The sequence below is a fragment of the Carassius auratus genome, chromosome 21 (assembly GCF_003368295.1).
Source record: "Carassius auratus strain Wakin chromosome 21, ASM336829v1, whole genome shotgun sequence".
Lineage (NCBI taxonomy): Eukaryota > Metazoa > Chordata > Actinopteri > Cypriniformes > Cyprinidae > Carassius > Carassius auratus.
In genome coordinates this window covers 10,442,265-10,453,307 of record NC_039263.1, presented here as the reverse complement: position 1 = coordinate 10,453,307, position 11,043 = coordinate 10,442,265, and the positions used below count along the sequence as shown (strand labels likewise).

The window sequence follows — 11,043 nt, the reverse complement described above, 5'->3', positions numbered from 1 at the left end:
GCTAGTCGCGCTGTCTTCCGCATATATTTGGTGCTTATGGTTATTGGTATTTTTGGTGTATGTCTTTTCTGAAGTGGCGTGCGTAGCCTATGTGCTGTACTTATTCTGGCTTTTCATTTAAATACACTTTAAAGTGTACAGTGGATCACCAAATAATTATGTACCAAATATTTTTGACAAATGTTAAATGTTAAAGGTTTTTTTTTTTTTTTTTTACAGAAATCAGTTAATTGTAAATATAAACGTAAAATAATTTGAGGAGCGGAGATAAAAAACGACGTTCCCTGACCGGGAATCGAACCCGGGCCGCGGCGGTGAGAGCGCCGAATCCTAACCACTAGACCACCAGGGACTCGAGCGGAGCTTAAAACAGTGGAAATTTTCTATGTACAGATAGACAATGTATTTTATTTTCAGTCTTACGCGTTTCGATAGCTATTTGTTTCTTTTTTTCACATATAAAGTAGCAGGTTTTAACAACTAAAACCACATAGAAGTTACCCCTTTAAATTATATACTGTAATGTACATCAGGAAACGGTATGTGTTTTTTTTGTATTTTCTTTTTTTCGAGATTAAGTAAGAATGTTTGCGATTACATTTCAATAGCATTCAAACGCACAGACTAATGTACGTGGCGCAAAGTTTAGCACGTTTTGTACACGTAATCCTGTTCTCCTAAACTATCAGTGAAATGCCACTGGCGAGCCTATTATCGCCTCATTGTTTGAGTTGTGACGCTAGAGAAATGTTTTAGTAACAGGATATAACCATGAATTAACCACGACAATAGTAATATAGTCATATATATAATTCAAGACAAGCTTCTATAAGACCTCGTGGCGCAACGGTAGCGCGTCTGACTCCAGATCAGAAGGTTGCGTGTTCAAATCACGTCGGGGTCAAAATCTTTTTATTCCCCCACTTTTCATGCAATTATAACTCAACGCAATCAAGGAAATCGAATAGCATTTTTTTTTATTGTCCTCTCTTTGTTTTGTTACACCATATAATAATCTGAGCATCTGTTTTTTTTTTTTTTTTTTTTTTTTTTAGAAATAACCAACATTTAATGTTTTTTTTCCCTGTATCAAAACGTGTTACAACAAGCCTTGCAATCTTATGCAGGGAGATAGATTGGTTTAATGTTACTGGACTTTAAGGTATGTGAAGGAAATCTTTAGGAATGAGTTCATCCACAGCAGAGACCCTGTCCGAAGTCCTTCATATTTGCACCACATTTGACAAATGCAATTCATAAACTCCCAATAAAAGGCCTACAATTAAATTAGATGTGTTTTTAAAAGTTCAGCGATTAAAGACAATCTAAACTTCCTTTATACTCTTGCAGTAAAGGAGAACGAAGCAAAAAGTGGTCATTCTGTGCAGATGTTGACTTCCTCTTTCAACAAACATAGTTTCCTGTGTAATAGTCACTCATTATGACACATCTACGACAACACACATGCATTTACACACATACACAAAAGTAAGCAAAAGACAATAAAGTACAGTTATTAGACTGACATTATAAGCAACACCAAAGCATACAAGTAACAAAGCATTTAAATCCAATTTAATTGAAAAATGACTTCACAATACAACAATAAAACTGTATGAAACTGTTGCCACAAGCAACAATGGTCCTACATAAGATGAATTTCTTTTCCAACAAAACTGCTGAAGTTATGAATTCAAGTAAAGGCTTGATGTGCTAAAAAAATGCACATTGTTTATTGCTTCAAAGTTATCACAGGTTGAGAGGATCTTTCAGTTTTGGATTGACCTCACACTACTTTCTGTTGTTCAGAGATAAGAGATCAGGCTTGCTGTAGTTTGGCGGGTTGGCAAGAGGGTCATAACCTAAGCGACTTAACATTGGAGCAAGGCTGGCCATTTCATTCACCACATCAGCAGGGATCTTGCCCACCCATTTAGACAGAGCCTCGGTGTTCACTGGCTTGACTACTTGATCCGTTGACAGTTCCACCCTGCAGGAGAGACAATAAATAATCATACATCCAACGCTGTAGTTAGGAATATGGCAGACAAGGCCTGAGTGCTTGTCTAATATATCACAAAATTAAATTAATCTGCCTTCTAGAGAGAAAGTCTGTAAAATGACCACATCACAAACTGCAGTAAGATCAGACAATTAAAATGTACTTATTCCAGCGGGAGATGTTTTAATGTCTAACACTGGTTCCATTATTATGCTTGCAGATCAAACAAACGAATTCTAATTTATTTGTCGTAACGCTCATATTACCGAGTAGTGAAATATTTACATAGAGAGCACTGAGCCAACTCTTGACAAGGAAATGCATGTACACTCCATTATCTGGAAAAGCTGTAGATGTAAAAGGAAATGGTGAATGAAAATTATTAGCGGGGCTGGACTTGATGGGAACAAAGATGCTTTTCTTTTATATTTTTTTTTTAAGGCTGTATCGATATCGGCTTAAAAATGTATGGAATTACACATGACATGTTGGGTGTAGCAAGATATCATGGTCATAACTTAAAAATTTGTTTTCTTGTTTTAGGTACATTTTTACTTCATGGCTCTAATTTGTTTTAAGACTGGAATTTAACAAATTATGCCTAGAATTTTCTTTCTATTTACAGTCTGGAAGAGTGAATGCTAGATGCCAAAAGTAAGACCCAGATTTTGTTTCTCTCATATTTTGATTTTCTAGCCTCAGACTATGATTGAATCCAGTCAGAGAGTATCGAACATGTATGATATAATAAAATTTTGTATTAAATTACAAAAAACAGTATTAATTACAAAGATCATGAAACTGAAAACAGCAATTATTGTCCCTGTTTTCCCAGATTTCACCAAATGAGTTATTATGCAGATGTGATTAATATCCATGAACCCAGCAGATAATTACTCCCTTTTATATTGTCTTTAGTAGTAGAATTTTTACTATTTTTATTATTATTATCTTATCTTTGTTAGCTCCCCACCCCCTTTTAAAGAAACTCTGAATGACCAAAATTATCTTAAGCACCACCACCAGTAAGTTCAGTTAAATAAAAGTTAAGTAAAATATTGCTTGACTGACTGATGTTAATAGCGTACTTTCTCACACACACACACACACACACACACACACACACAGGAATGCATATTTGTAATTTTCGAAGAACTTCGAAAGTTGCACATGAACCATGTTGCACGAAAAATTAAGAAAACTTGCTTCAGCATGTGTGCAGCTTGTAACTAAGTTCTGATTGGCCAACTGCCATTATTTAGTAAATGAATTATCATACAAAGGCTAGATAATTTTAATACTGAATTTGAATGATAGCTTTTACATAATAAATTATTAATCTAAAGGGGATGGTGATTTAACTGAGGGTATGCTATTTGTATTTATTTTTTTCAACCAGAGGGATGCCATCCCACCACAGCCCCCCTCAATTCACACCCTGGCTTTAGCATTTGATCACTTCAGGTTTAAGAAGTGTTTAAACATTGCAACTACTGATGAACATATTCATTTTTATTTGAATTTTTACTTAGTGGCTTATTTGAAGGGTAAGTTTATCCAAAAATGAAAATTAGCTTAATTTACTCACCCTCAAGTCATCCTAGGTGTATATGACTTTCTTCTTTCAGAAGAATCCAGTCATAGTTTTACACATGATAAAAATGTGCTTAATTCGCTTAGAAAATACTTGTGAATATGGCAGCCATACTACAGAAATGAAAGTAATCAAATGTATATTTTTATCAAAAGGTAAATTCTGTAGTCTTCATTGTAAAGATTAAATACAAATTAATGCTCACCATTAAAGATATAAAAGGTACTTAGTAAAGAGTAGAAACTGTTTTTCTTTGTCTTTTGTTCTTTGATCAACATTACAGACATCAGCAGGAATATTTGACAGGCAGTGCCTTTAAGAGTTTATCTTCAGACCCAATATACTGTTACACAACCTGCGTTCTCTTTCTCAACTATTTAACATTCCAAAACTTACTGTGTTTAACTGGATACTCGCCAAGATGGGTATTTTGACATAATTTTGTATGTATTTTAATGGTTTAGCACAGTTAGCCACTTATTTTGATATTTGTGGCTCACAAGCTGTTTAAGACTGAATACGGCTTGTGCGCTCCACTAATATAGATCAGTGTTAGTCCACACGCTTTTGGTGTAAGCACAAAACCTGCCATGATGTTATTACCTGTGCCGCTGTTAACAAAACGGATCAGCTCAAAACCAGAAAGAAGTCACAGATCCTGGCCGATCATGAGGAAAATCGTCTTATTCTGATCCCTGGCTGACTGATCAGTGCATCTCTAGTTTTTGTGATAAAAATATCCATATCCAAAACTAGCGGTCGACCGATATATCGGCAAGGCCGATGTGTTTGACACGGGACTTTTATTTTGACAGCACTGAGGCTCACATATATTTAATATTTGTATTAAGTACTTATTTATTCGTGAAAAATATTGTCATCTAAAGTATAAGCATGTTTATTTTAGACATTTACTTTTCAGCCCATTGTCAAATGATTTCAAATTTCTTAAATATTAATAATAATAATTTTAAAAATCATATCTGCTTTATATCGGCTATAGGCCCCCCCTGCTTTCCAAGATATTGGAATCCATTATCAAAAAACACGTTGGTCACGTTGGTTTAATCTTGCTTGCACCAACAGTTGTATATGGAAGCAGTTCCAGGAGAAGTACTGAAATCCTCTGACATTCTTCCTTACAAATCCTGATTTTTTGTACTTCTAATTAGTGACCGTAGTTTTGTTTTGATCTCCCCCCTGAGTTTCCACGTTCATCACTATTGAGCGGCAGATGCATAAAACCAACCTCCAAACATCATCTGCCTGGAACTGCTTCCGTGTACAACAGTGAGTGCGAGCTACATTAAAGGGATTATTACGTTTAAAATATGAATATTTTCTTCCTTCTACAAAAATTAATTGATTTACTACAGGAGGCCTTTGTTCACCTCCTGGAGCCGTGTGAGACACTTTTTTTTTATGGATGGGCCCTTTATATTCAACTACATTTGATTGATGCATGCAACACCCGCTGAGTCGCATTAAACATCTTGAAAGATAAAAGCCAATTTTTAATGTAACTCTGACTGGATTTGTCTGAAGGAAGAAAGTCATATACACCTAGGATGACTTGAGGGTGCGTAATTTATGGGCTAATTTTCATTTTTGGGTGCACTAACCCTTTAAGCATACAACATAGTCTATTTTTTTTTTCTTTCAAAAACTTAAAAACACACAAATCCACGTTACCTTTATTTACATGTAAAAGCAGAGACTTTTTTTCTCATCTGAATCTCTTCCACCTTATATATTTACTTCAAGTACCCATGAGATTTTAAAATAAATTGCAATGTTTGAATAATAATTATCATATTTGCACGTTCACGGTTCTCTGACATTGATTTATGGTCACATGATATGCAAGTAAATCAATATGGTACAATTTTATTCTATTCAAATCAATGTGAAAAAGGAATTAGGCCAAAAGTAACCCAAAAGTAGTCTAATTATATTACATAATATATCAAGTGGTATCAATTCAGTGGGTAAATTAAAAAAAAAAAAAAAAAAGTACTAGCCAATGGCAATTCTATGGCCAAGGTTTGCTTAGAAGGTTGCATTCAAAACTTATTTGAGCGTTTAATTTTCAATTAATTTTTTTAATTGTAATATTGACTTTATCCGATATCATCAAGGATTTAATATATTACAAAAAGTGTGACAAATAAAGCAAATAGCTGAAAGCATCAAACTCACTTTGACAGTGAAACTCCACCAGCTTTCCCAATAAGCTGTTCATGGTGAAGTACGGAAGTGTCCCACGGCACATCCAGGAACCGAAGGAGCTTGCGCATCATCTGCTCAGGGTACAGGACCAGCTGTTCATAATGCACAGGCAGACAGTTGCCATTCGCTGCAGCCAGGCACTGGTCATACATCACCTCCACTGCCCGGTTCCACTTCACCAAACAGTCCCGGTAACTCGTCAAGTCAAACCCGGTGATAGTCACCTTGCGGGAAATCATAGAGTGTACGGTGGCCCTGCCATCGCGGAGCATAAGAACAAACTTCGCTTTTGGGAAGAGCTTGGAGAGGTAGGAAAGGGACTTTAGAGTGAAAGGGTCCTTATTGCAGAGCCTCGGAGCGGGCTCGCCATGCCCCACTATGATCTCCAACAGGAAGGCACGTACAGCTGAATCCAGGACCTCATCGGTGATGCCAGCCTCTTCCAGACGGACACGTTCACGTGCGGAGTGACTCCACGTGGCCTGCATGGCTAACAGCCGGGGGATGACGCGGGTCTCTTCTCCACACCGAACGAGAGGGTGAGCATCCAACATAACCCGCATCAGTGTGGTGCCACTACGAGGGACTCCCCCAACAAAAATGAGAGGGGTTTCCTCATTGTATTCTTCAGGGATTTGTAACAGGTCACTTAGGTTTTGGCCAGCATGTAGATTAACCGCCCACCTGTGCTGTGCAGCACGAGAACGAGCAGTTGGACATTCTATCGAGCTGAGGCCAAAATAAAATACTGTGACGGAGCTGATGACCCCGCAGACCAGAAGAACATTGCACGTTTGTTTCCTCATGACTTACAGTTAGAGGAGTTTGTGGTTTGTGGTTATAAAAAAGCAGAATGAGAAAAAAAAAATTGGTAAAACAGACTTAGCAGAAAGGTGAAGAGGGATTTTGGAAATTAGACAGCGAATGCTTTCCAGAAAGGTTCAGGGTGAAAGAATGTTGAAAGGCTTTCTTAGGTAAAGGTTTTTTGGGGGAGGGAAGGGAAGGGCAAATGTTTTCTTTTCTTTCTCTTCAGACCTTTGCTTGGAGCTTCAATAAAATCAGACTTGGTAAGTAAAGTCTTGTGTTCTCTGTCAGCACCATTGTGCCTGTAAAAAGGGGAAGGAAAAACACTTTCAAAAAAATATTTTGTCGGTTCTGTATCAGCATTGGCTACTAGGGTGCATCTCATGTTACATTAAAGGTCAACATTACTGTAAAGCCTCTTTCAAACTGCACATCGGACCCAGCAAATTGCTGGAACATTGCCGGGTCACCTTCTGTGTGAAAGCAAACACTTCCCGGGATTGATTCCGGCATTGAACCCGGGTCGGGGACCTAATAATATTGCTGGGTTCAGTCCCGGAATGAGCACTGTGTGAACAAAAGGCAGATCTAATGCCGTGTCATGGTGATGACGCACGTTATCGCGCGACTCTTTTACCGGCTGTTCTGAAGGAAGATCAACGTTTGCGACAAAAAAATATGTTCAAACTGTAATGAAGCAGAGATCAGTTAGTTCCTTACTTTCCGTGCTGAAGCTGAGATCGTTCGCTTGCATCAGTGAAAGTACAACGTGCCTAGCGTTTTCGACTCATACATCACACGCCCTGATGTCACGTGTCGTTATGGGATCTTTACGGGTTGTGTGTGAAAGCACGCACATATCCCGGGTAATCACTGGCAGTGTGAAAGTGCAAAATCTAGCAACCTGGGAACAATTGGCGAAACACTTTACCCGTGTATTTGCCGTAATCGCAGTGTGAAAGGGGCTTAATAGTATTAGACAATTACAGTTTGCCAATTTGTGTGTTGTAACTCGCTTGAATTGCAAGCCCAAACACAAAGGAAAATGTCCTGTAAATTGTAATTACCGTATTTTCTGGACTATAAGTTGCACTTTTTTTCATAGTTTGGCTGGTCCTGCGACTTATAGTCAGGTGCGACTTATTTATCAAAATTAATTTGACATGAACCGAGAGAAATGAACCAAGAGAAAACATTACCGTCTACAGCCGCGAGAGGGCGCTCTATGCTGCTCAGTGCTCCTGTAGTCTACACTGAGCAGTATAGAGCGCCCTCTCGCAGCTGTAGACGGTAATGTTTTCTCTTAGTTCTTGGTTCTAAATAAATGCCACTTACAGTCCAGTGCGACTTATATATTTTTTTTTCCTCGTCATGACGTAGTTTTGGACTGATGCGACTTATACTCAGGTGCGACTTATAGTCCGAAAAATACGGTAGACAAACAATGTAATACTATGGAAATTATGTTGTATCTTGTAGGTGTCATATCTAGTTTAGGATTGTGTAGATTCTTAATTATACAGGTCAAAGCAGAAAAATCTAGTATAGTGTATCTCAATCTTTTAGAATCAATATCCAAGACGATATAATTATCAGAATGCATATTCTACAATGATGACAAAGCAATTTATTTTTCTTATTTCATTTACAGACAATAATAAAATAAGTTGTTTTTGTTTAAATTAAAACAAGAAATAATGTCAGTTTAGATGATGTTTACCTTGATTTTTAGTGGTTGGCCTACTAATCTACTGGAACATCTAGTTTCCCCTTAACACACAAACAGGTACATATTGGTTACACTGCTACCTCCATGTGTGCAGGTTACACTTCCTACCTCTGTTTGAGTGTCAAAAGCATATTTTTAAAGGGGTCAACTTCAAACTTTGGCAAAACATGCACGTTAACAACAACTTTAAGCAGTAAAGCATCCTGTTGTGGCAAGTATCTGTGGTTACTTTTGTTCTGAAATGCACATGAGGTGTTATTTGTGACACATGCAATGCATGAAAATTTAACACCTCATAATTTTGCACATATGTAAATTACTTAGCTTATTAAATGTATGCATTAAGCAGATGCTTTTATCCAAAGTGATTTACAGTGCATTCAGGCTAACAATTTTTACCTAACCTGTTCCCTGGGAATCGAAACCCACAACCTTGTGCCACTTACGCAATGCTCTACCACTTGAGCCACAGGAATACTACAACTGTAGTAACATTAGAACTACGTTAAGATCAAATTAATGTCTGTATGTACGTGTTGGGAATTAGGAGGAAATTGTAATCAATGTATTAATAATCCCCCTATTAATAGTGAATAAGAACTAATGACTAGTGATGGGCACGTTCGAAACTCTGCTTCACAAAGCTTCGAAACATTTGCAAATCTCAGAAACTCCGATTGTTTACCACTAGGGGTGTTGATCTTCAAAGTGTAACCATGAACTACTTCTGGTTGCCCAGTTAATCATGCGACTTGAATTTACACTAAATTTTACTATAAAAAAAAAAGAAAGAATTCAGGGCCAGATGTTGTTGTTGCTGGTTAAACAAAAGATAACCTCCCTTCTACAAAGATTGCTATTTAGTTTTAAAAACATTTAAAAACATTCAGTACTTTCAACCTACAAATGACATTGTGCATTAAAAAAAACAAAATGAGCTTAAATCCACCTTCTTCTCCTGACTGGTAACACTACTCTTGCCTGTTGGTTTTTATAGACAGCTCTAATGGAAAAATTTAATTAATAAAATAATAACATTAATTATTTAATGAATTAATTGATTTATTAGTTCATTGGGTGTTGAGATTTTGATTATACTTAAATAGAACACAACACAAGCACTAATATTTTATAGTATTTAAGTGTTTATTTACTATATTTAAATTTCTTAAAAAAAGAAAAAAAAAAACATTTGCATTTGTTTTATAAGTTTGGACTGAGTTCTTGATGCTTTTACAATGTTTTCACGCAAGACTGTCCAGATCTTAAAAATGCCAAAGCGCAGTGCCCTTTTTGCCAAGATTGCGTTAGATGTCACGGAAACCTTTGCAATGGAAGTTAAATACAAATAATAATAATAATAATAAAATATTACATATAATTTGGTAGTAAAACAAAGTGCTACACATTTTATTGCTGCAAAGATTAGTACATTTATTTTGAAAAAAAAGTATTGAAAATAAAAATAAACTCTGTAAACATTTGCATTCAGGTAATGAAAAGTTCAACACACACTTGTGGTCTTCATGCTCACTTAAACACTTGGACCAAATACAGGAAATACGTCATAGAAGTAGTCAAGTTCAAAGACCACAAGTGTGTATATTTGGACAAGGTAAATGACTGTTCCTAAACAGGTTTCCACTGAACATGTATCTGTCTTCAACTGGTCCAATAAAAATTTAATCCCACTCCGACTCACGCCATTTGTTGAGCCAGGTAAAACTAATCAAATTACTGCTAAAAATCTAGAAGTACCTTCTCTCTGCATATTAATCAGGAATAGAAGAAATTTGACATAAAAAGGATGTTTTCTTGCGACTTTGGACTTTGTTGCTTACTGGTGGTTTCCCTTTTTTATTGATGTCTAAAAAAATGTATCCTCCCTAGACTTATTTAATTGTGTTCAACACTGGACCACTATTTTTGGTGTCACAACAGAGAGTTTGAATTCCCAAAATGCTCGTGCAGAAAGAATATGTTCTGTGACATCAGATCGCTGCCGTGTTTTTTGTGTGTAACGTGTATGTACTGCAATAATGCAACAAGTCGACAGATTCGTTATTCTGTGTGTTCGGCTCGACGATCATCGCTGTGTATAGGTAAAACAAAGCTTGAACGCGTTTGTAGGTCATATGCATAAATTTGCGCAGGAGTATTTGTCGGAATTCACTGTGAAGCATTAGCTGCGTGGCACGAAAACACGTTTTTAATGGTTGTAGGGGAAATAAGAGGACTGACTCTACCTGACATCAAAGTTATTCGCCAGCACGACTGGCGGCCTGCGACAAGCAAACTATGTGAGAGAAACACGCTCACGACACGTACAAATCCCAAACAACAGATAGTTTGAATAGTTCAGCAAGAAAAGCGAGTGTGTTGTCTCTTACCGTACAGAAAGAACAACTCCTCGAAATCCTTCATTCTCCAGAACCACGTCTGTCTGGTGAAATGCAGACGTGAAGATCGTTTAAACGGAGCTATGAAGCTCTGACTTTGAGAACGAGAGTCTTACACCGCGAGCACATTTCTCGTGAACCTTCGGTGTGTACGCGAGGAATCGGTCATACAATTTCGATACTAGCGAAAAACTAAATTACGGGCAGAGGTCTTAAAATCATACCAGTTACCACAGCGCTGAAGAGGAACGCTCAAATTTCATTGGCTACAGCAAACGTCTGTTGC

General features: G+C 37.1%; 1 protein-coding gene and 2 non-coding genes across 3 annotated transcripts; 1 reads left to right on the top strand and 2 right to left on the bottom strand.

Annotated features, from left to right (window-relative positions):
• Positions 1 to 280: 280 nt before the first annotated feature.
• On the bottom strand, positions 281 to 352 carry trnae-cuc (transfer RNA glutamic acid (anticodon CUC)). Its single transcript has one exon. It is a non-coding gene; the product is annotated as a tRNA-Glu (tRNA).
• A 480-nt stretch (positions 353 to 832) lies between these two features.
• trnaw-cca (transfer RNA tryptophan (anticodon CCA)) lies at positions 833 to 904 on the top strand. The gene has a single exon. It is a non-coding gene; the product is annotated as a tRNA-Trp (tRNA).
• A 654-nt stretch (positions 905 to 1,558) lies between these two features.
• Positions 1,559 to 11,028, bottom strand: LOC113038429 (protein-tyrosine sulfotransferase 1-like). The gene is made up of 3 exons (XM_026195826.1): positions 10,749 to 11,028; positions 5,796 to 6,931; positions 1,559 to 1,990 (listed from the first exon to the last, which is right to left on the bottom strand). Exons 2-3 carry the CDS (start codon positions 6,629 to 6,631, stop codon positions 1,792 to 1,794), a joined length of 1,035 nt encoding a protein of 344 aa, XP_026051611.1. The 5' UTR covers positions 6,632 to 6,931; positions 10,749 to 11,028; the 3' UTR covers positions 1,559 to 1,791.
• Positions 11,029 to 11,043: the final 15 nt, after the last annotated feature.

Coding starts and splice junctions, on each gene's coding strand:
- LOC113038429 (XM_026195826.1), bottom strand. CDS start 6,631: ATGAGGAAACAAACGTGCAATGTTCTTCTGGTCTGCGGGGTCATCAGC. Junction 1,991..5,795: donor GGTGGAGTTTCACTGTCAAA/GTGAGTTTGATG, acceptor TCTCTCCTGCAG/GGTGGAACTGTCAACGGATC.